We start from the raw sequence: 25,461 nt of genomic DNA, 5'->3' as shown, positions 1-25,461 counted from the left end.
AATAAATTGAAAGAATGGGGTATACATTGCATAAATAATAATAAAGTCATCTTTAAAAGTAAATACTTGAGATTGCCCATGACATTTGCATCATGTAAGTGCTATATCAAAGATTGAACGAGGAATGCTTTTATTGTATTCCATATAATAAGCAGTACATGATACAAAGAGCCTATCATTTAACAGTCTGGTTATATGAATCTATGACCCGCTTTTTAATATTGCATATGAAATAAGAGGATGTCTTGTATCCCTTGTTCTAGATCTAAAAGTGTGACTGTGGCACAGCAGTCCCATTTTCTGCTTTTGCCTCTTTCTATTGTGTCATTATATAGGCTCTGTGGCCAAAGAGATGGGCACAAGGCTGTTCTCACTAAAATTAATAAGAAGTTTTTGGAGAAACAGGTTGATTCCCTCACCCCTCTGACCTGGTTCACAGACATTGATTTGCTGTTTACCTGCAGTAGCACAAGCTCATAATTTTGCTGCTACACATTATGCCCAAGATAACATTGCAATGCAAATATTATTAGTAACTAAGAAGTAATAGTTTGGCTGATGCCTTAGTGGTCTGTATTGCTTATATCACTCAGTTATTTCTAATATAGGGGATGGTACTTTGGCCTTTTAAACATGATTGGGGGGGTGAATATTGGGTTTTTTGTGTTATGTATATTGTACTCTCATTTTGTTTTTTTATTTTGTGAACTGCCCTGTGATCTTCGTATGAATTAAAATATATAAGTAAGTTCTACTGAGTTTGGCGGGATTTATTCTCTGAAATGTCTGTGTAAGATACATCTGTGCAAGATTGCAACGTTAATCAAGTAATCATTTTAAATGTGAATATGAAAGAAATTGTAGCTCCTCTGAAGTAAAAAAGAACATTTGTTATATTTTCAGATTGTGCATGCATGTTGTAGCAGTCGCCATAGGGGTGAATGCCTCTTTTAAGATGATGCTTGTCATTCATAGTGTTTATATGTAAGTCTAATAACAGCTTTTTAAAATAGGCAGCAGATGTTTATACATTGGGACTCCCCTGCATATCAATCAGATGTTGCTGTTTTTTAAAACTAGGCTAATCTAACTGATTAAACACTGCATGCAGGGATAATGTGTGATTCAGAGATTCAGATACTTATTCAGAAACTTCTACAATTGCCTGACACTCCTGAAATTATTGGGCAAAACAATCCTAATGGAGTGGGGGAGGGAAAACCTGTGGCCAAGCAACTGCCAAATCTGACTTCTAATTGCTGGGTGGAATGTGAGGGAGAGTGGATGAAGAGAAAATGAGGGCACCATCTACAGGGCGGGCATATTTTCCCTCCTACGTCAAGTGAATAGGAGCCCTCAGGTCCAAAGCCTCCCTAGATCTACTCTTGATGTACCCTTTTAATCTTGAGGAGGCCTCTCGAGGTGGACCTCCCTCTCTCCCTGTGGACAGGTAGATTTGCAATATCCTGTGGCAGCTACAAAGGATCATAGGATTGTGTCCTGACTGATTTTTAGTAATTATTCATTGAAAGGATCACACTTTGAAAATGTTTATGGATTGATGCTAACTGATGCTTCTTTTTAAGTAAATTGGTAATCTATGAAAACTAAGGTATGTTTTAAGTTTTCTGAGCCTATAAGGCTAGAGCTCGTGGTTACAATAGTAAAAATTTTGGGCTTAGAAATAAAGGAACTATTGTGTATCTTTGTTTATAAAATGGGAAACCTTAAGAGATTGTAAGATGCCAGTGTATCTGAAATGTTGTATGTGCTTTGCTGTAGTTTATCTATCAGAATAACCTTCCAGGCCATAATTTTGTTCAAAATTTTAGTTGAGATAACTTAGGAAGAGACAGGTATCAACTGATTAAAAAAAAGTTTACCCAACCTTAAATTTTTCACTAGGTATGGTGATTGCTAAGCTTTTGGAATGGAAGCTTTATGCTTGATTCTTGGAACATATCTTTAGCATCTCTACATAATAATAATAATAATAATAATAATAATAATAATAATCCCAAGGCTGGGCTCAGGGTGGCTAACAACCAATAATAAAAACAAGTTGAATGAATACAACTTAAAAACAAGATTAAAATACAACATTAAAACATTAAAATACAGCCTCGTCACAGGAGGAGAAAGGAAAAATGAAAGAGGGGGAGGGAATCAAATTGACTCCAAGCCAAAGGCCAGGTGGAACAACACTTACAGGCCCTGGGGAAAGAAATCAGATCCTGCAGGACCCTGCCGGAGCCAGATTCTGCAGGACCCTGCCGGAGCCAGTGTTGAAAAAGCCCTGGCTCTGGTTGAGGCTAATCTAATTTCCTTAGGGCCCGGGACCTCTAGGGTGTTGCTATTTATGGACCTTAAGGTCTTCCGTGGGGCATACCGGGAGAGGCGTTCCCGTAGGTACGAGGGTCCTAGGTGGTGAAGGGCTTTAAAGGTCAAAACCAGCACCTTAAATCTGACCCTGTACTCCACCGGGAGCTAGTGCAGCTGGAAAAGCACTGGGTGAATATGCTCCCATGGCAGAGACCCCATGAGGAGCCTCGCTGAGGCATTCTGCAATCGCTGGAGTTTCTGGGACAGCTTCAAGGGCAGCCCTGCGTAGAGCAAATTACAGTAGTCAAGTCAGGAGGTGACCATCGCATGGATCACTGTGGCCAGGTCAGGGCAGGAAAGGTAAGGGACCAACTGCTTGATGCGGCGAAGGTGGAAAAATGTCACCTTGGCTGTTGCTGTAACCTGTGCCTCCATGGAAAGGGAGGCATCAAGGATTACACCCAAACTATTAACGGAAGGCAATGGCACTAATTGGACCCCTGCAAGAGAAGGGAGTTGGTCCCTCATCCCCATACCATCCCAACCCAGCCAGAGGACCTCTGTCTTCGAAGGATTTAGTTTCATTCGGCTCCCACAAAACCATCCAGCCACAGCTTCCAAGCATCTGGTCAGTGTGTCCGGGGCCAAGTTGGTGTGGCCATCCATCAGCAGATAGAGCTGAGTGTCATCAGCATATTGGTGACAGCCCAGCCCAAAGCTCTGGACAATCTGGGCAAGGGGGCGCATAAAGATGTTAAAAAGAATCGGGAGGAGGATTGCACCCTGCGGCACTCCACACACCAAGGAGTGGTGCGACAATATCTCCCTCCCTAGCGCCACCCTCTGTTCCCGACCAGAGATAAAAGAGCACAGCCATTTATGGGCTATGCCCTGTATCCCCATCGTCAGCGAGGCTATGGTCCAGAAGATCATGATCGACCATGTCAAAGGCTGCTGACAAATCTAAAAGAATCAGCAGTCACAACCCGCCTTGATCCATTTGTCTACTGAGATCATCTGTTAGGACAACCAGAGCCGTCTCGGATTGTGATTGAAATCTTGGCTGTATATTGAATTTATATCATAGCCTGTCCTGACACTAGATTTTAGAACACAAGTACTGTAACAGCAATGTGACCAAGACAAAAGGATCCCTCATGCTTCAGCACTGTGAAAATTCTTCAGCAGGTAGTAACCTATATCCTGCTCCACCTACCTGAGCTTCCTCCCACTTTGTTTTTTTCTCTTGCTGCTGCTAAGATGCATAAGAATCATCTTGAAAAATATACATTGGGTTTTTGTATTAGTTTATTATGTCAATTAGAAAAAACTTTCACAATCCAGTCTAATATAAACATGTTAAATTTCAAATTTATTAACTAAAATCCATTGTCCTCCTGTTAAACAGGAGTAAGACAGCTTTCTATGTAAAAGAATAAACAAAATATCTGACTTCAGGATCAAACAAAGGTGATTTATTAGTTCAAGGATGTGTTGTGAACTTTCTAGTGGAACCAGGGGCTGCACATCATCAAAGGTATTAAATAAGATCCAAGATATGTCATTTTGGATCTCGTTAGGGTCATCTGCTGACACCCGGCCCCCGGTAATCTTTTATTCCTATTTTATGGCATCCAACTACAATGGTACCTTGGGTTACATGCGCTTCAGGTTACATACGCTTCAGGTTACAGACTCCACTAACCCAGAAATATTACCTCGGATTAAGAACTTTGCTTCAGGATGAGAACAGAAATCGTGCAGCGGCAGCAGGAGGCCCCATTAGCTAAATTGGTCTTCAGGTTAAGAACCATTTCAGGTTAAGAACAGGCCTCCAGAACGAATTAAGTTCTTAACCCGAGGAACCACTGTACCTGAGTTCTGTAGTATGTTGATTTCTCAAATTATAAATAAATATGGGTTAGTCACAGTATAGTCTTATTGACATTTTCAATTAGTAAATGATCTTACTGCAGGGGTAGGGAACTTGTTCCAGCTCAGGGGCAAACTTCTCGGGGCCACCTGTCAGAGGTGCTGGTTTTGCCCGAAGCAAAAATGGGTGAAGCAACAAATAACAGTTTTTTTTAATCTTTGTGCAGCAGGCTAGTTTCTCTCCGTCTCTATTAGAGGTCGAAAGGATAAGTGTGGGCCAGCTTCAAAGAACAGTACTGGGAGAAACAGTTTACTTTGAATGGAAACTACTTTCCCAGCAATTAGACTAAAAATGTGTTTTAGCTTTTTCAATCCTTTTTTGTCTTTTTGCAGGGTGGGGGAGTGGTCTTCAACAAGAGTGCTGCTGGGACAGGAAGGGTTGGACGGTTCTGGATCTAGCCCTTAGACTCAAAATGGTATCCCACCCCCCGTTCTTATGCATTAATATTTTCTTGTGGCAAAATGCATCATAGCTGTTACCTTAATATTTTTGTTGAATATTTATGAAAGAAGAAAAACTTTTGAGAAAGCAGTTTTGTCCTGAATAACTTAATAATTAGCTTCTCATTTGGGTTGATAATTTCAAAGTTTGCATTCTGTTTTGCCACAATAAACTGGCTTAGCAAATTCCCTATAAAAGGTGGCTACTGTGGTCTCTGATCCGAAGGAAAACATAGATTCATTGAGTGTTATCTGTTTTAAATCTGAGCAGCTGTTTTGATTGTATTATAAAAGGAAGTAAGATGATGACTCATACAATCCAGAGAGGTGTTATAAAAAAATAGTTTCTGGTTTGGCCTGTGTAACTGAAGGTGGGGTAGGAAGCTGTGTAATGAAGTAATAACTTTGAGACTGGTATGCTGTGATGCTGTAGAGATCTAGAGAATTGAGAGACTGATGTATGGAGATGGTGTTAACTGGTTTTCATTATGATAATTTTAAGATTTCTTATCAGTAAAACATTTTATGAGTAATGCTCAAATAAACTCTCTCCCTGATTCTTGAGATTGAAAGTTTAATGTTTGCTACTTTTTGATTCATTGGTACCTCCTCTTCCAAAATAAATTGAAGTGTTGTCAATAGCATGCTGAGGATATCCATTCCGTCTGAATAAGGGGAGGCAGTGCAGGTGCTGAATCAGTGTTAGGAGACAGTATTGCACTGTTGCCATTGGCATTTTTGACCTGGTTTAAGGTGCTCATGATGACGTATAAAACCCTACGTGATTTAAGTCACCAATACCTGAACAAAACACCTTCTTCCCCTGTGCTTGCTTGCCTTGTCTGCCTGTTAAAATCTGCAGAGGAGGCACTCTTCGTCCCCACCCCCCATTGCAGAGGTGTGGAGGAAGGTTTTCTCTTTTGAAACCTCTGTACCATTTTCAAGGGCAGCCCCTCATAGAATATATTACTGTAGTCTAGATTATCCTTCCTATTCTTGGTTCAGGCCTGGATATAGGACTGAATCAGCCTTTGTTGCCCTAATTTCTTGATTGAGGGTGGGGCATGGGGAATGTTACTGTTCTTGATTTTTCTGTGGCTTTTGATACCATTTACCATTGCATCCTCCCGGACCCACTCTGAGATTGCTATTGGAGACACTGTACTGTAGTGGTTGTGATCCTCTCTGTAGGGGCAAGTCTAGAGAGTAGCATTGGGAGAGTGCTTATTGCTTATTGGCCACTGAAGCCATGGTGTCTTTAAGTAACAAATATGGCTCATGCAGTACCCACAAGCTACACACCTGCTTATTTAGGGGAATGCAACATTATCTAGATCAGGCTGTTCCTTCAAACCCCAGAGAAAGAGTTGAGTGTCACCATTGTACTGACAACACATCACCCCAGGTTCTCTGATAACCCCTCCTGGTGGCTTCATATAGGTCTTAAAAAGTATGGGAGACAAAATCAAACTCTGGGACAACACATGTGCTCCTATGGGACATCATATGAACAGGTCATTCTATGAACAGGATGCAACTTTAAATGTGCAGTAGTTGAAGTTTTTTTTTTTTAAAAAAAAATCCTGGGCTTCAGTAGGTTAGAAAGAATCACTCTCAGCCAGGATTTAATCTTGTATGTGTCCAATAGTAAATAAAATTTCATAATCCTTATGAGCATTCTGTGGTTTTGCGGCCTGCCTTTGTATACCACTACACTTGAATTAATGGTTGAATAACCTGTTACATTCAGTAGATAGTTGTATTGCTACTCCATGGAATTGCAGACATGTTATAGAACAATAGACTTCAGTTCAAGACTGTAGAAATAAATCTGTTGCAAGCTTCAAAACGATGCTATTTGTTCTGCTTCAGCCTTCTGGTCTGGAGTGAAAACAGGTATAAGAGAGGTTTGTGTGATTGGCCATCAAGAAGTGGCAGGGAAAGGGAAAGGAAGGGAGGCTCTCCCCACTTCAGCAATTATGGGCAGATTTGGCCTTTGGCTTTCAGTCAGAATACCCTGACCTAGTGATCTGAAAATGAGATTGAGATTCTTGCACTGCATATTATTAGAATGGATGAAACATATTTAAGATGACCTGCATTATTACTGATATGTCATGGTATTTCTGCCTGTGGAATGTGGTATGGTAGAATGCTGTTCATTCAAATTTTATTTAAGGCAACGTGCTGATTCATTTGAGGCAAGTGACAGCATTTCCTTCTGAGTATGTACCGGAGCTGACCAGAGTTGCCACACAAGTTTTCTTGTCATACACAGGATATGCATATATATTTATTCAGAGAAGTATTGGTGAAAGGGTGTTGAGAGAAAGTGGCTTTTTCACCCCCTTATCCCTTTCTGAACCCCTAAAATAGGATGGGCTATATCACAACAGGAGAAAGGGGGAGATGGTCAAAATTTGGGCAGAAACACCTTCCATTGAACATGCCATGATGGTATTAATTATATGTGACTTAATTAGGTGAATCCCAACATGCTAGCCATAGTCATGAAGAAGTATTTCCTTGAGAAAATCTGATTTTGGTTCATTAGAACATTAAAAATCATCCATGCAAAATGTGACAAGTTTGTTAGCTTGTACAACTGAATTACTGTCTAAGCAATAAAGCGCTCAGAGTGGTTTATGTATGTAATTCTCTTTATACAGTAATATACTTGATTGCTTTTCTTTTTAGTTTTATTTATTTAAAACTTGCTGCCTTTCAGTTTAAATATTTTTCAGGCTAACTTATAAAATAGAAATTAAACAAATATAACAAGATTAAATAGCGAACTATGAACTCTCAAACTACCATTACAGCAGTTATTTTTTAAAGTTGTATTGTGGTGGTTTGCTTGTTTTTTGCAAGCCGCAATACAAATGGAACATGTTGTAGCCTGCAAATAATAAGCAAACAAAGCAGTATAGTAAGCATGAATATAAATATACAAAGGTGTGTTGATTTGTTCAAGCTCTGTCAAATAATCAGCGTGCATAAGAAGTTGACTTTGAATTCATGGGCTTTACAAGCACAATCCTGTTGTCATTCCCTCTGGGATCAATGTTCAGGTTGTGAGCGCAGTGTCTTGTGTAACCAACTTGACATAAAGAAAGGTGGATCAAAAGACAGTTGGGCACGGTGGGCTCTTGTTTCTCTTCTTCTTGACCAGGGTTTCCCCAACTTTGGTCTCCAGCTGTTTTTGGACTACAACTCGCATCATCCCTAGCTAGCATGACCAGTGGTCAGGGATGATTGGAATTGTAATTCAAAAACAGCTGGACACTCAAGTTTCGGAAACCCCGCTCTAGAAAAACCACAAACTGTAACCAATATTTGTTTTGTGGTTTGCAGCTCATGGTTTGTTTGGAGAAGACAATGCACAAACCTGGGTTTGGATAACATGCTTGGCCAAACCATGGCTTAGCTTGCAGCAGTGCAGGAGGAGGTCTGGGCCAGGAATACAACAGCTGCAGTCTCCTCTCTGGGATCCCTTACTGTCATATCAAGCTGTTTCTTTCTTGCTCTTTTTTGTAATCAGATGGCAGGAATGTGTGCTCAAAGCAAACATGGATAAGCTTAGATTCTTATGATCCTTAACACATTTGTAGAATTTTCATAACAACCAAAGCACTGAATATATTATTGGTTTATGGAATATTTCATTGGCACTATTTCTCAACAATACAGTGGATGCTCGGGTTGCGAACGTGATCCTTTCGGGATGCACGTTCGACACCTGCAGTGTTTGCAACCCACAGTGGTGCATCTGCGCACGCATGGGTTGCGATTCAGCACTTCTGCGCATGTGCAACCGCCAAAACCTGGAAGTAACCTGTTCTGGTAGCATATATTTTGTCATTGTTACTCTTGTGTTCTGTTGGGCATAATATTAATATATGTTATTGTTTGATAGCATCTAGAAGGTGATGTTTCTGTTTTCTTCTTGCTAGCATTTAGTAGGGGTAAAAGCTGGTCCTGTAATAAAATGGGAGATTAGACAACTTTATTGAAGATAAAGCTATCAGTGACTACTAGGAACAAATGGGAGAGGAATGCTGCCTTCATGTTCTGCTTTTGAGCTTCCCGTGTGCATTTGGTTGGTCGCCGAGAGAGCAGAGAGCAAAAGGGTGTTAGAGAAGAGAGTCTTTTTTATGATCTTCCATGGCTCTTCTTTATGTCTATCTACCCAATCTAAAAAGCCAGTTCCCAACATTTTGTGGCACTCTACCAAAAAATAGAATTCAGAATAGTGCTGTCTAAATAGAAACAGGCATTATGATAAAGCATTGTATTTAGGACTGGAAAATTTTGTGACGAGAGCCCCTTCTTCCCAACACTGGGTACTCAGCCTTCATTGACAGAGATTCCACAGGGGGATCTTTCTGCAGAGGGCCTGAGTAGCCTTTACAATATGCAGAAGTTCTTTGTCTGTGCATGCAACTTAGCTATTGAAACAACAGGCATTTTGGGTAGTTCTTAAGACATTCAAATTGGAACCTTTGCTCATAACTCTGCATTGTATATATAAACATAAAACTTTATAACAGTGCTTCAGACAGTTCCTAATGCCAATGGAGAAAATAGAGCCATAATTTATATGGAACCCCCTGCCACAGGAGGTTAGGTTATCTCCTCCTTAGCTGGTGTTCATTCAACTAGAAAGTTCTTTTATAAAAGGCTTTTGACTTTTGTGGTTTTAGGGGGTTTTATAGTCTGGCTCTCTTGTGTTCAGTTCTTGGATTTTTTGTTGTGGTGGAGGTTTTTTAAAATGAAATATCATTGCTATGTTGTTGGTGTATTGCTTTAGCTGTTTTGGGCATCTCTATTCAGAGAGGAAATGTGAGTTATAAATTATAAATGTTCAGCTTTTGCCACACCTTTTCTGTTGTGGAATGCTCTCCCCTGAGAGTCCTATGTGCCTAGATCTATTCTTGCCTTTTAGAAAGTAGATGAAGACTAGGGCAGAGAGCCAATGAGTCTTCCTGCATTTGCGTATCTGAATTTGGTTTAGTGAATTGCAGGGAGAGAGATCAAGAGAAAGTATGTGCTTAGTTTCTGAAGAGCTGCTCACATGCCACAACCTTTTCTCTCTGGCCCATGAAAAAATGTTGGCATTCATAACTTGGATGGGGTGGTGAGGACTAGTGGGAGGTACTGCTGTTAGTATTGCACTGTAAAACAGCACAGTGTAAATCAGGGGTAGACAGCCTAAGGCCCGTGGGCCAGATGCGGCCCAGTCGCCTTCTCAATCCCGCCCACGGACGGTCCGGGAATCAGTGTGTTTTTACATGAGTAGAATGTGTCCTTTTATTTAAAATGCATCTCTGGATTATTTGTGGGGCATAGGAATTCGTTCACCCCCCCAAAAAAAAAATGGTCTGAGGGACGATGGACCCGGCCCATGGCTGGAAAAGGTTGCTGACCCCTGGTGTAAATGATGATTTCTCTTTTTACTCCTGGAAGTATGTGGGGTATGTGGTGAGCAAATGGGGTAAGTTATGGAGTGAGCAAATCACATGAGTAAATAGGAAGGTGGGGATCATTTCTTGATTATTATTTTTGCAAGGCTAACCAGTCTGTTTTTACATACAATTTATGAGTGGCGCCCATATTTATTTATTTAGTTAGTTAGTTCTCACTTTGACCCTCCATGTTTCACAAGTCTCAGGAGGACTTCTGCCCCCTCCCTTCTTCCGTGCTCCTTCCCCTGGCTAGGGCACTACTCCTCAGTGGAAGGGGGCATATATGTGAGTGCATGTCTTGTTGCTGAGCTGCTGAGTTAGCACTTATGCATTAGTTTTGTACTGTGGAGAAAATGTGGAGGTTTCCAGTGTACCCTAGCAAGTAAGACCTAGAGATTGCTGTCATGGCTTTCAGTACGTTACTTGTTGCTTAGTGTTTGGATGTTCACAAGATGCTTGTGGATTTAAGTAGGATATTATTATCCTAGTTACGATAAACATTCCTGTGAAACAATGAAAGTCCTATGTTGTGCATGTATATGAACTATCTTGCATTCCCTTTATCAGATAATTCCCTAGAATTTCACATGGCAACTACTTCGATAACTTGAATTTAGGGCTCTAAAGGTTAAAGCTAGCGCTTTGAATTGAGCCCAGAAGTGGACTGGGAGCCAGTGCAGATGATGAAGCACTGGTGTAATGGGATGGTATTTATCGATCATGCTCAAATAATGTGGCCATCTTAGTTTGGACCAACTGAAGAGATTCTGGACTGTTTTCAGAGGCAGACCCACACATTATAGTAATCGAACTGAGAGGTTACAAGAACTGGGTGAACTCCAACAAGCCTTTATTTGTCCATGTAGGGTCACAGTTGTTACATCAGCCCAAGTTGATAAATGCATAGTGCATTAATGTAAGAATGCAGCTATTACAGATCATGTACCTTGGCTGTCTGAAGAAGATAGACTGCTTTGTGAGGGTAATGCTCCTTTAAGAGATGAGCTAGAAAGAACCACTTGAAATATACTAGAAGTGAAGGGATGTTGCCAGTAGCAGTCCGAGTGTGTGAGAGAACTAAGATGGACTGATATTGTGCTAAAGCATGTAACAAGTTTCTAGCATTGCGGAATAATGCAGGGATCTATTTTCATAACTACAATTTTTTGGTGGACATTCTAAATATTTTAGGATACATAATTTTGAAAATATAAAAAATAACCCTGCTGCATTTACCTGAAGTTTTTTCTCCTTTCTGTACTTACTCATGGTTTATGAAGCTTAGGATGATCATAATACAATTAACCAGTTGTAATCAAACCTGAAGCAGTGGTGCAGTTAATACACTGTGTTTAAACACCAGTCTATAAAGTCTATATATACCTTGTGTATTGTTTTCAAATAATTCAGATTTCATTCTTGAAATTTTATAGCACGGACCCCAGTTTAGTCTCTCTTGGGGGGTATGGGGGCGGATTCCATAAGTGGGAATCATCACCAAGAAGGCCCTTTCTCTGGTTGACACCACCTCATGTCACGTGGGGAAACCTGAAAAAAGAGCCTCTGATGAAAATCTCAAGGAAAAGGCATATATATATGGCAGAAGACGTAATTTGGAACTATTATGATGCAGATCATCCAATTGTGGAATCTTAATGTGATGCATTCACCATGATAAATGTTGTTTTAGGATCAGTAAACATGCTCTTCATGAAAGGTGCTAAAATTTAAAACATTGCAGTAGTCAAGTTTCAAATGCAGCTCACTTGGAGTTATTTGTTTAAACTGTTTCTGATACAGAACTAAGCATATTTAAAATCAAAGCACTCCAGTTTATATAGATGTATGGGTATGAAGAAGAGTTATTTGCTATGGCAGTTACCTGCTATTTCCAGTTGTAGGGAAAGTAAACATAAGAGACTATTTGTATTAGAGAGGCAAAATCATTGATAAATGTATAGAAATAAATTATTACATAAGAAAGCAAGTGAATTGACAAAATGTCATTGATTCTATTTTATTTCATTACAGGATCTGGAATTCCATGGAGTTATGAGATTTTATTTTCAAGACAAAGCAGCTGGGAATTTTGCAACAAAATGTATCCGTGTGTCTAGCACTGCTACAACTCAGGATGTGATAGAAACACTTGCGGAGAAATTTCGGCCGGATATGCGGATGTTATCATCCCCTAAATACTCACTTTATGAAGTGCACGTCAGTGGAGGTTAGTGTATTAAGTTTGAGACTACTCAAAACTTAAAACTGTATCTATATTAATTGCAGAGAGCGAGGGAGTAAAATTTGGCTTAGAAGATTAAGTAATTTCCAATCACTGCTTGGCAGTTACATTGCTTGGCAGTTTCCCTTGGCAGTTACATTGATTAGAGACAACAAAATTGTCAGTTAAAATGACATATTGAAAACTTTGCAAAATAAAAACATAACCAAGACACACACACACAAATTACAATATAAAAAAAAATCAGATTCAAAATGTAAGACCTCAAGATGTGGCCTCAGAAAAAAAGTCTCCCAATGCCTTAATGAAGAGGAAGATCTTGCATTGGTTTTTGAAGGCTTGGAGACTTGTTCTGAGATTTGTTTGTTAAAGAAGCATGTCCACAATGCTGGGTTTACAGTAGTGTAGAATGATTTTTCATTAACTGATGCCAGCTATTAGTCCACACAGTAATGATAATATGAATTATGGTATTCTCAATGATTGATTAATTAATAGAATGCTTTTGAACATGGATTGTAAATTTTAGCTGGCTCAGAATGTGGTACCTCACCTATTATAGAGAGTTGGTATTAAGCTACTTTCTTTCATTTGCACTGGCTACTGATTTCTCTCTAGGACCCTGCTTGCTAGAAACAACGTGTAATCTTAATATAATCATGCAGGAAAACGGTTTCTACAGAAAGCTCAGAATTGCACATCTGACCAGAATAACCAATCATTGTCTTAGAAACAACAGTAGAAAGATTGTTAAGCCATACTCTGAAATAGTCCTTAATGCTCTCTTCCATTGACATCTTTTTCTCCAGGCTGTAATATACCAAGCAGTACATGTACATATAGCATACAGACATTGCTTTTCATAATTATTTTAAAGTATTTTACTCATTTGTGTATTTCTATTTTGGAAATTATACAAATTTTCTAGAAAAGAAAAATGAAGTTTTTCTTCAGGCTTCATGTCAGGGTTAACATTGTATACCAGGAACTTCATTAGGTTTTCTAGGACTGCTTGTAATAAGTGTTTTTTGTGTGCATATCTGCTTTTCTGTGGGTTCTGTTTATTCTTGACTGGTTGGAACTGTTAAGTGTCTACTGTTTCAGCTTTTAAGAAGTAACCTTGACATAAAATGCTTTGGGCTTCTGTCTTGTTAGTACTGTTTTTAATTTTTTTAATAATCTGTTAGATGTTGATGTCTGGATATCTGGAGTTTGGTATCATCACTGTGTTTATGACACTCCATTTTCTTTCATTCTTGACTGGTTTAGGAATGTGAATATTGACTATGAACTAGTTTGTGTTTTGATTTGGTAGTGGATTGGATATGTCTTGGTAAACTCAAGCTGAATTGAGAGTCAGCATGGTCTAGGGAAAGTGCTATTTTGTTTTATTGGTTTTAAAAGCTGTTTCAGGCTTACAAATTTATCTTAATCTCTTACCATAAAATTTTAATCCACACTCCCCATTTCTTATAGAGATGTTCAAAAGTGTCTTACAAAATCTAACAGAACTTCCAGAATTTTAAAAAGTTATATTACATGTTCTTGAATTTAAATTGGATATTTCCTAAATATGTTTTTGTAACTATATCTTGAGAGGCTACTTCTTAGCAGAAGGATGACTTTAAAAATGAAGTAATGGCTAACCTGTCAGTTTCTAGCTTTGGCTGTGTGAGCAATATTTATCTGAAATGGTAGTGAGGAAATGGCTTTAATAACTGTGTTGTTTAAAAAAATAAAAAATAGGAGCCGTAGAGGAGCCCCTCCTTTCACTTATGGAAGGAACTTTGAAATGAATAACTATTAGTATCATCTGAGTAGCCTGCTGGCACAGCTTGCCAGTGGTTCATATTCTGCTCTGATTTTAAAACAGGGCAGCTAACCAGGTATCCTCCAAATGTTATGGACTGCAATTCCCATCAGCTCTAGCCAGCATGACCAATGAGTAGGAATGATGGGAGCTGACATCCACAACATCTGGAGGGTACCATGTCAGCTACCACTGCTTTGAAAAATCTGATATGGTCTTCTGCTTTAGAATGCAATAAATTAAATCATGAATTAAATCTTGTTGTTTGGCTAATAAGTTAACAGTCAGTGTACTGCAATTGTTGATCTTGAAATAGTAAGTAACCACTAGTTATGTTTTATTTCATATTTTGAAGAAGAAAGAAGATTGGATATAGACGAGAAACCTTTAGTTGTACAATTAAATTGGAACAAAGATGATCGAGAAGGAAGATTTGTACTCAAGAATGAAAATGATGCACTTCCTCCAAAGGTAAAAGAAAGCAATATTACTGTATATTTTTGACACTACTGTAAATGCATTTGAGTTTTCATAAATTGCCTTTGGGCTTGCAACAACAAATCTGGCAATGTATTATGGGTACATATGACAGAGTTTTGGATAATCCTTCTCCATTATATTCACATCCTACAGCCTATTAGTGTGTGTCATCAGACAGTCTGCTCTGATTTATTGTCACTGCTGGGCAGCCAGCAGGGATCACAACTCTGCTAGCTACTGACTTGACTGATGAGGCTAGGCAGTTGATTGCGAAATGGTTCTGGGGTATCTTCCATGGTCAACAAAGTAAGTTAAAATATCATAGTATTGCTCACAGTCAATGAATTTTCAACCGACACTTGCTGAGGTGGCCAGTTGGTCAGATTACTCCAGAGTTCCTGGTTGATGCAATTGATTTTACCCTTAAAATTCTTTGCAAAGAAATTACAGTGAGCCACCATCAGTTCTGCCTATTGCTTTGGGCCAGGCTGTAAAAGAACCATGCTCTGTGGAAAAACTCTGCTGGACAGCACACTGAGGCTGCAATGGAGGCAGCTAAGTATGTCTTCTTTGCTGCTTTCACTGCCACTCAGTAGGCTTGATACTGAGCATTCAGCATCCGCTCCTCTTGCATTGAAGCTTGTTTTATTGCCTTAAGCTGTGGTGTACACCAAGGAGCCAGACTGGTGCTATCAAGCAGATAGGGCGCTCAGGGACACACATCAACAGCCTGGGCTATTTGCATATTCTACACTTCAATCAGGGCTTCAATGGGATCACCAGTCATATCAGCCAGAAGATCACCCAGGCCACCAGGAAACCAATTGGATCCATTGCCTCCAAGGGCAGACTATCCTAATACGTCGCCTGACTCTGCATCATGTTTCAAATAAGATAAAATAAGTTTTTATTTGGAAATTAATGTGGTTAGAGTTGCAGTAGATCATAATACTAAACACTGTTTGTTTCAGAAGGCTCAAAGCAATGGCCCTGAAAAACAAGAGAAAGAAGGGGTGATTCAGAACTTCAAACGGACTTTATCAAAAAAAGAAAAGAAGGAAAAAAAGAGGCGGGATAAAGAAGCATCACGGCAAGCTTTAGACGGTGATGGGCTGTTTCATGGGGATGATATGTGAGTATCAGTGCATCAAATAGTACAATGTCTAATCTGTACATAGATGAGTACTTTAACTTGGGGAGACAAGTCTCTTAAAGTATATGAATAGTTTTTGTATTGTACTTCCTTCAGGGCTGGTGTATAAAGTTCTCATTGAATACTGTCACATAACTTAAGGTTATAAATTGCATCCAAAGGTAGTTTACATAATCAGAGAGAATGAGTTAACTGTTCTCTTCCAGAGCTAGTGTGTGAGGGAAATGCAGATTGGCAGGCTAATGTGACCATTAATGCTTTTTTTAAAAAAAAATGCGGCCAAACTACATATTGTATTAGACATGCACAGGTAAACAATCAGGCTTAACCTGGTCACTTCTATTTTGGGGAATGTGGGCATAGGGTCCCAATCCAGAATGTGTTCCTGATCCTGGCAGTGTTTTTCACTGTAGACGCCAGTAAAAGCAAAAGCAGTCAAGAGAAAGTGATTTTCAGTAGAAACTTGTGTGGACTCCCAATCCAGACCAGACCACCACACCAGGATAAGCATGCTTGTTTCACTACATATGAATGGGCCTGAATAACACAGTTTTCAGATTCTCAGGAATGTCTCTTTTCATTTTGACAAAATTCCTTTATCTGGTTCTGTAAATTGCCCATTGAATGTATGCATTTCATCTGGTCAAATATGACTTCTCCCAAATGGGGAGATGCAATTTAGTGTTACTTTTCTTCTGTTTAAAGCCTATAGTTACAGCAACAAAGAGAAGATGATTCTATGTAGGTTCCTTTTTCGAGGTAGTATATGTATATTTGTCTGTGTGCACATGCACGGGCAAAAATGGAATTTGGGACACTATGGGAAATCCATCTCAAGCTTTCTGAAGGAGGTTGGGAATATTAAATCTCCTTGATTATAATCAGCAGAAACTTTTTTCCTCTGTAGATGGCAGATGCCTAATACTGTAAGCATGTCATCAATCCTCTGCTGGATAGAAGTAGCCCTTTTGTTCATGGAATACTTAAGTTTGCCTCTACCCCAACATGTAGATGTTTACTACAGGGTATAGAATTGTTGGAGGTTGTGTTTTATGTATGTTTTATGTTTCTTGTTTTGTACATTTTAAGTGACGTGCACTTGTATGCTTCAAGAGCAGGTTCATTGTTTAGGGTTGCCCCTGGATCCATCTTTGTTACTGGAGGCTTAGTTAGCCTTAATAACTAGGAGTACCTTTTACCAGCTACAGTTGGTATACCAACTATAGCTGTTTTGGGACAGGAAAATCCTGACCACAGTAATTCATGTATGGGTCACCTCAAGACTCAATTAGTGCACTCTGTAGAGTAGGCATAGACAAACTCCGGCCCTCCAGATGTTTGGGACTACAATTCCCATCATCCCTAGCTAATGGGACCAGTGGTCAGGGATGATGGGAATCCAAACATCTGGAGGGCCGGAGTTTGCCTATGCCTGCTGTAGAGCAAGTTGCAAGCCTGTTCTGGAAGCACCAGCTTGTGCAAACAAACTGTAGCTAGACATTTGGTTCCATATGCTGCTAGGTCAAATTCAAGGCCCTTGTTTTAATTTACATGTTTTAACAGCTTGGATCTGGGAAACCTTAAGGTCACTGAGGTCTCAAGGGGGTCACTGTTAGTGGTCCCCCATGGCTTGTATTCACAAGAAGTGTGCATTCAGTCTTGTGGGCCCAACTCTGTGGAACTCCCTCCTAGCTGAGATTAGAGAAACCACCCTGCCCTTTTTGTTGAACTTGCAGCTCCTAGTAAAGACCTTTTTATTTCAGCAGTCATTTTAAGTATGTTAGATTTAACTGAATAATATTTATTGTACAGTAAGTTTATAAGGATATAGCCTGTCTTAGACTATGGTGTTAGGCGGTATAAAAAATGCTGAAATAAATAAACTATTTCATTATTACCTTAAATTACTCTTGGCAGTGAGAATTCTCGCCTTGCCGCAGAGGTCTACAAAGATATGCCTGAGACCAGTTTCACACGAACAATATCTAATCCAGAGGTGGTAATGAAACGACGGAGACAGCAAAAGCTAGAAAAGAGAATGCAAGAGTTCCGGAGCTCTGATGGCAGACCAGATTCAGGTGGTAATTTAGAGTAAATCAATAATATTCATTGGATGGGTGGAACTTGCAGAATGTGCGCTGGCTTCCATTAGTCTTCCTGGGGACACTTCAGGGGCTTTTGAAGTATAAATACGTGAATACCCAAGTTCCTACTTTTTGCTGTTTTAGTGGATACTGAAAATCAGTTCAAGTGCTTAGGTTGTGTGACTTACATTTCATTATATTTTTAATTTAAGTTACAAATTATGTATTTTTCAGGTGGTACATTGAGGATTTATGCAGACAGTTTGAAACCAAATATACCATACAAGACAATCCTGCTATCTACCACAGATACAGCAGACTTTGCAGTTATTGAAGCACTGGAGAAGTATGGTCTCGAAAAGGAAAACCCCAAGGACTACTGTATTGCTCGTGTGAGTAAATTGATTAAAGAAAACAGTTCTTGAAAAAATCCTGCTGCTTGGGTTTTTAAAATGATGATGTTCTGGTGGGGAGATTCCCCACTCAGCTTATTTATAATTTATTGTCTGTATCAACATAAGTTGGTTCCTCAGGCTCTTCAGATCTTAGGGTTGGTATGGTTGGGCTGTAATCTTAGTTTTAGCGTCATATAACTTTATTATCCTGTCAAGTGATTTTATCTGTTGGGTTCTTGGCTAACTTGGTTGGCGTCTTGCCCTGAAGAAAGTAGCAGAAATTAGTGAAGGCTAACAGTGCTGAATAGTATTTGCCATCTGTTTTTAAAGCAAACTAAGGTTTTGACTAAAAGGTCTCAAGTTCCAATCAGATGCCACCACAGCCTCAGACAGCTGTTATTGTTAGCACATGCTGACATTCAGCTGTAGTACCATGAGCAAAAGTGCTATAGTCCTGTTGACTGGCATGGATAGACATCTCTGTGAGCTTTATTTTGACGGTTGATTAAAGTTGTTGTTACCTAACTCATTGCAGTAGGGGCAAAAGCTAAAATGGGTCATCAAGAGGAACTCTTGTTACAATCTCAGACAATTCTAAGATTGAATCCTTGAAGTACCTTACATACTATGAACATAATTTATCAGACTTCTGAAAACATAGTACAAAAATTCCTGAGTATGGATTGACTTTTTTCACCACATCATTGGCGGATATCTCTTTAAAGGTTTGTGTATGTAGCCAATTATTTTTCACTGTCAGTGCCATTTTCTCTAAAGTTTCTGGTTTTCCCATCTAGTAGATGCCCTGAATTGTAGTAGTACACTTCTCTCTGTTAAAAGTTGCAAGGGCTGTTTCATTCCTATAAGAAGCCTGAATTTAGGCCTGTAGGCACTGGAGCTAGGGTTTTCCTTGATATTGATATCGACTATGGCAGGAAAGAATGCTGTCTAGCAGCATTCTGAATTGTTGCCTTTACTAAGTGAAGGTGGAAGGAAGATAGGGTGCCTATCGTGTAGCAGAAAGAAGATGCATAGGTAAAAACTAATTTCACTGTAACCCTGAGTAACCTGAAGTGAGGTGACCGGTGTTACGGTCTTCTGTATTGTGGTCACTTGGGTGCTGACTTGGGTGCTAATTTCCTTTCCGTGCTAGTTAGTAAAATCTTTCTATTTATGGTTGGTTTATTATTTGGTAGTAGAATTCATATACCGTATATCTAGCCAAATCTTAGATTTGTGGAAGCATATTATTGTATTTGTGTACATCTTTTTCTGGCATATTGAAGCAGAAGTCATAATATAAAGTTATTTGTGTCATTCCTAAATTGTCAGCCATGGTCTCCCCCACAGCTTCTTGATCATGATAAACAACTTGGCAGGTATTTCAGAGTTTAGTCTTGTTTAAATGTAAACATGAAACCATGGTTTTCTGTTCTGTGAATGTCTCACAGCAAGCCTGGGCATTTAGTCCTTCTTTCTTGTGATAGGGAGGAAGGCATTGAGAGCTTTTGCATTTGAATAAGTGACCCTTCCCCATTACATCTGAATTTGGCAAACTATGATTAGTTAACATCAGATTATGGTTTCATAATCCTGGTTTGTTAACTAGTCACATTTATAACAGATTGCAGTTGATCAAATTAAGAGGCAACGGGGAATGGTGATTGGTTAAAAAATGAAAACTTTCCATCTTCTGTTGTACAAAGGATCATGGGAGCCCAAGGTTTCTGCAGTCTTGTTCCCACAACAGAAAAACCATGATTTCTCATTATGGCTGAACAGGGCCACTGTGATACTATCCTACCAGCCGTGATGCATAAAATTTCACTACCTACTTTGTAATATCAGAGTCATAAGACTTGAAAGCATGCATTCTTACTACCTTTTGGTTGAGCAGTGGGCACAGGTAATATAATAATAATAATAATAATAAATTATTTGTATTTCCCCCTCCCAAATAATATGGCATGGTATACTTTGTACCAACAGAATTATGTACTGCTTACGTTTGGAGAAAGGAAAGTAGAAGGTGGTTTGGCCTTTGAGTGTTTATCCTTGGGTAACTGCTCTGTTCAAACTCATAGTTTATCTTTTCTGTAGGTCATGCTTCCTCCTGGTGCTCAACATTCTGATGATAAAGGTGCTAAAGAATCTATTCTTGATGATGATGAGTGCCCACTTCAGATATTCAGGGAATGGCCAAGTGACAAAGGTAATTTTAGTTGTTCATAATATGTAATAAAACCCAATGGTCACATACTGGCAAGGCACTGTGAGCAAGCCAGGAGGAGGAGTGGGTTAAACCTAAAACCTAAAACTTCTGCACTTTGTTTCTCCCCTTGGACATGGATGCGTCCCTGTTGTCTGATCCTGTTATGGTTTGCCTCAGTGTCTGAATGATCAGGCTATTGTTTGTATGATCTTGTTAATCAGGATTTGAAACAATTGTTTGTTGACAGGCAGTCATCATGCATGAGGGGAGAAAGGAGTCATGAGCCCAAGGCTCCTCCAGGTATATTCATGAAGCACCAAACAATGGCTGATGGAAAGTCATAAAACTTGGCTTACATTGCAGAAGTTAATTGCTTCCACTTTGCTCCTTTCTGCTCACCTGGGAGGAAACAAACCATGATTTCTGGCTTAGCATTACATTTGAACCAGGAGTTCATGGTTTGTTTTGCTCCAACAATCCATTCTTTGTACCCAATATCCAGTATCCAATAGTGTTGCTCAGTGAATGGTGAGGCTTCAGTCAGCAGGATGCAAAGGAAAGCAGGGTGTGTTTTTTTCTGTGATCCTCTCTCCTGCCCCTGGGCTGCAAAGATTTGTTATTGGCTTACTGATTGTGGTTTGTTTAGAATGAAAAAGGCTATCCATTTGAATATAAAATATGATCTAATGTACTCCAGAGCACTGGATTCTGGAGAATATTAATAAATTATGTTGAATGGAGAATATTATAGTTCTTTAATCCTTATATTTAATCCTAATTTTCAATTCGATAATTACTGTTTAGGAGAGCACAGTCAAATCAGTATAGTTAATAATGTACAATTTAATATGAATTTTATTTATTTATACCTTGAGGACAGGACAGACCTCAGATGTTTTGTTTGTGGTTTTGTGTTTAGGGATACTGGTCTTTCAGTTGAAAAGGCGACCACCTGATTATGTTCCAAAGAAGTTGAAGAAACAATTTGATGGAAAGCCATTAAAGGGGAAGGAAAGAGTTGACGGGTCTGGTTATGGCTCTTCCCTTCCTCCAGAGAAGCTACCTTATCTGGTTGAACTAAGTCCCGGTAAGAATTTCTTTTACAATAATGTTCATCCATTTTTTGAATCACTTGCTTTCAGGTCAACCCTGATGGACTCTAATACTTTAGAGTTCACTATCCTCCATTTATTGTGCTTTATAGAATAGAATTGGTAGGGATGGGTTATTTTGATTGCAGTTTCCAACGAAGTTTTAAGATTTCTGGATCTTTAGTCAAAGGTAATTTTGGATAAGTTGGATAAAGCAACTTCATCAGATAGTTTTTGAAGCAAGAAGAGGCTTTGTTTGATATAGTCAAAAAAACACATAATAGTAAAGAAAATAACAGACTTATATTTCAATATTCCATTAGAATAAAACTTCATAGATTTTCATTTTTGAAGTGTTTTGCTTCAAATTGTATACATAGGTACCACATTAAAGATAAATGTATATGAAGATAGATTTGCACCACGGAAAAAAAGTTTGCACAAGGATTCACAGGGTGCTGTAATAAGTAGCTTCTGTGTTGGATCTCAGGCTTCTGCTTCCGTAACAACATCTTTTGGCTTTTGTTTCACATTTCTTACACAACACTTTAGAGTGAGGTATAATATTTCTGGGAGGGGTTGAGATTTTGACTCTCATGTTTTTATTGCCTGCTTAATATGTTATTGATGCTCTGCTTTTATTAATGTGGTATTTTATTATATAGCATTTGTGTTTTTATGAGTTTTTATGATGTATTTGCCCTGAGACCAGATGATAAAGGGCAGGGCGAAAATAAGATGAATAAGTTAAACAGAATAGTCCTTCCCAGAGTGGAGTGCACCTTTTACGTAAATTTGGCCATATTTGTATCTAAACTGTTGTTTTTAGTAATGGGAGCATAGGAAGCTGCCTTATACAGTGGTACCTCGGTTTAAGAACAGTCTTGTTTACAAACGATTCGGTTTACTAACTCTGCAAAACCGAAAGTATTGTTCCGGTTTGAGAACTTTACCTCAGTCTAAGAACGGAATCCGAACGGTGGAAGGGCACCGACAGCGGGAGGCCTCATTAGGGAAAACGCGTCTCGGTTTAAGAACAGTTTCGGTTTAAGAACGGACTACCAGAATGGATTAAGTTTGTAAACCAAGGTACCACTGTACTTAGTCAGTCCAATGGTCAATATAGCTCAGAAATGTCTCCACTGTCTGGCAGCAGCTCTGCAAGGTTTCGGATCAGGAATTTCCCCCCGGTCCTACCTGGAAATGCCACGTATTGAACCTGGGACCCTCTGCATGCAAAGCAGGTGCTCAACCACTGATGCTACAGTGCTTCCTATATACAGTGGTACCTCAGGTTAAGTATTTAATTCGTTCCGGAGGTCCGTTCTTAACCTGAAACTGTTCTTAACCTGAAGCACCACTTTAGCTAATGGGGGCCTCCCGCTGCTGCCACGCTGCCAGAGCACAATTTCTGTTCTCATCCTGAAGCAAAGTTCTTAACCCGAGGTACTATTTCTGGGTTAGCGGAGGCTGTAACTTGAAGTGTATGTAACCCGAGGTACCACTGTATTGCAGCTCTTTTTATAAGCTACTATCCTTATTTCTCTATCTTATTTCTACCAGCTGCTCACACTGTTCTCACAGACGCTAATATCAGTCTGTGAAAGCAAATCTTCTCTAACCAGTATTTGGAAAAAATAGCTTTTAACAGCATTTATAGGCAAATGCTTCATATTAAGGAATGCTGCAAGTTTCCCCCAGGTTTTTTTAGGAATATGAACAGCCAAAGCCAGCTCCTCCACCCTTGCATTCTCACCTTTGCACCCCCACAAGTCCAAAAGCCACAAGAAGCATGGGGCTCTTTATGATCAAGGTATAAACTTATATGACCTTGCTAATATAGACATGGCAACAGATAAGTGCAGAGCGCAGAAGAGTATATGACTTACAAAGCTGCTACTATTTGATTTAAGGATTTTCAGATTTAAAATTGGGGGCACAAATCCACTCTTACATTTGCAAAGGTTTACTTTTGCAATGTGTAAGATAACTATTTGTCCTCAGAGGAGCTCACCCCTTATTTTAGTAATAATTGTAATAGTAATAATTGCTGATTAGAACAAGCCTTATAAGAAGGAGGGAATTCAGTGATTCATTCACAGTGTTAATGGGCAGCTACTTCTAAAGGCAGATAGTTCTGTGCATCAGGAGTGATTGATCCAGTTGCACCAAATGCAGAGATGTAGCAGAATGACTTGCTGTGGTGGAGGTAAAGCCAAAACAATGAATCCTGCAGGCATAGTGTTGACAGACTTTTCTGTGGGTGAGTAGTTTAGGTTCATGTAATTTAATTAATTCCTGTAATTTAATTAATTCCTGGTGACACAACACAGTAGTTCTCTTGTGATGCACTAGTGTACAGCTTACGGCTTATTGTTGCCTGAGAGCCAGTGTTGCATCATGAATAGTGTTGTTGTTAGACCTGGGTTCACATCCTTGTTCAGGCATAAGTCTCATTGGGTAAACCTTAAAAAAGGTAAAGGGACCCCTGACCGTTAAGTCCAGTCACGGACGCCTCGGGGGTTGTGGCGCTCATCTCGCTTTACTGGCTGAGGGAGCTGGGGGTTTGTCCGGAGACAGCTTCCAGGTCATGTGGCCAGCATGACAAAGCCGCTTCTGGCGAACCAGAGCGGCGCACAGATACACGTTTACCTTTCTGTTGGAGTGGTACCTATTTATCTACTTGCACTGTGTGCTTTTGAACTGCTAGGTTGGCAGGAGCTGGGACCAAACAATGGGAGCTCACCCCGTCATGGGGATTCGAACCGCCGATCTTCTGATCAGCAAGCCCTATATTCCTAAATCAAGACTTTATTCTAATAACTTTCCTTGAATATGCTGACAAATACAGAGCACATAAACTGTTTAGTATATCAGTTTTTACTGTATGCTTGATTTCTGTTCTTTTAAAATAACACAAAGTTTGGTGTAGCAGGGAAGCACAAAAAGAAAGCTTTTTTAAAAAATGAAATGCCAAGTTTTGTTCTGAAACTGTAGCTTCTTGTTTGCTAATTGCTGTCACACAATGGAAATGCATCGTGCCAATGCTACGTAAACAACTGAACTGGCTCCTGGTTTGTTTCCTGGGGCCTGTTTCTAAACCCCTAAATATCTTGGGGCCTGGATACTTAAAGGATTACCTTCTCTGCCTGGCCTATACTCTGAAGATCATCTTCTGATGCCCCACGGGAGGGGAGGGGAGGTGGGTGGGTGGGTGGGTGAGTGCATGCGTGCGTGCGTGCTATTCACTGGTGCCACCCTGCATGTGGAATGCTCTCCCTAGGGAGACTTGCCTGGTTCCTATTCTGATAATTTGTCAGCACTATGCAAAAAAATTTATTTCCTTTCCAATTCTCAGTCTTATCTGTACTGTTTTGTGCTGCTTTTACCTGCTGCTTTTTGCTGTTTTATCATGTGATTTATTTGTAAGCCGACCTGAAAATATTATTAAGGGTGGCATATAAATAAGCATGCCACTATATATAAACCGCAGGCGGAAAATATATTCTGGGTTTACAGTGTGGAAAACAAAGCACACAGAAATGTCTGCAGTGATGGGTCAATGGTTTACCAGTATAGTAATTGTGACAAGTAGACTTCTGGAGTCTCACCACCTATCAGCCATGTATGCAAATGTTCCGTTGTAGAACTAGATTCAGGTTATGCTGAAGGATGTAATCAGAAAATATTGAAACCAGCCTGTGTCATTGTAAACACATATGGTTTGGAGTTCTGGATTGTAGCTTGAATTTTATGATAATATGAAATGTGATCTTTATACTTGGAGTTATTTGTTATGTGGCTTTTGTGTCACAAGCAGTGACGTAGCGTGGG

At 39.5% G+C, this 25,461-nt stretch overlaps 1 protein-coding gene across 23 annotated transcripts in view; it reads left to right on the top strand.

The window, feature by feature from the left end:
* The window catches only part of AFDN (afadin, adherens junction formation factor), an 86,810-nt gene that overhangs the window by 6,736 nt on the left and 54,613 nt on the right, over nt 1–25,461 (top strand). For 12 of the 23 annotated variants that reach the window (XM_077925819.1, XM_028723898.2, XM_077925826.1 and 9 more), the window contains exons 2-8: nt 12,192–12,387; nt 14,568–14,683; nt 15,664–15,824; nt 17,763–17,923; nt 18,164–18,321; nt 20,425–20,536; nt 21,456–21,623. In XM_077925819.1, coding sequence (XP_077781945.1) covers nt 12,192–12,387; nt 14,568–14,683; nt 15,664–15,824; nt 17,763–17,923; nt 18,164–18,321; nt 20,425–20,536; nt 21,456–21,623 — 1,072 coding nt within the window. The remainder of the gene's footprint in view (nt 1–12,191; nt 12,388–14,567; nt 14,684–15,663; nt 15,825–17,762; nt 17,924–18,163; nt 18,322–20,424; nt 20,537–21,455; nt 21,624–25,461) is intronic. The other 11 variants (XM_077925818.1, XM_077925822.1, XM_077925827.1 and 8 more) reach the window with 3 other exon arrangements.

This window comes from Podarcis muralis, chromosome 3 (genome assembly GCF_964188315.1).
Source record: "Podarcis muralis chromosome 3, rPodMur119.hap1.1, whole genome shotgun sequence".
In the NCBI taxonomy this organism is placed as follows: Eukaryota; Metazoa; Chordata; class Lepidosauria; order Squamata; family Lacertidae; genus Podarcis; species Podarcis muralis.
The sequence above is the reverse complement of the archived record's forward strand: the minus strand, read 5'-3'. Positions and strand labels throughout refer to the sequence as shown.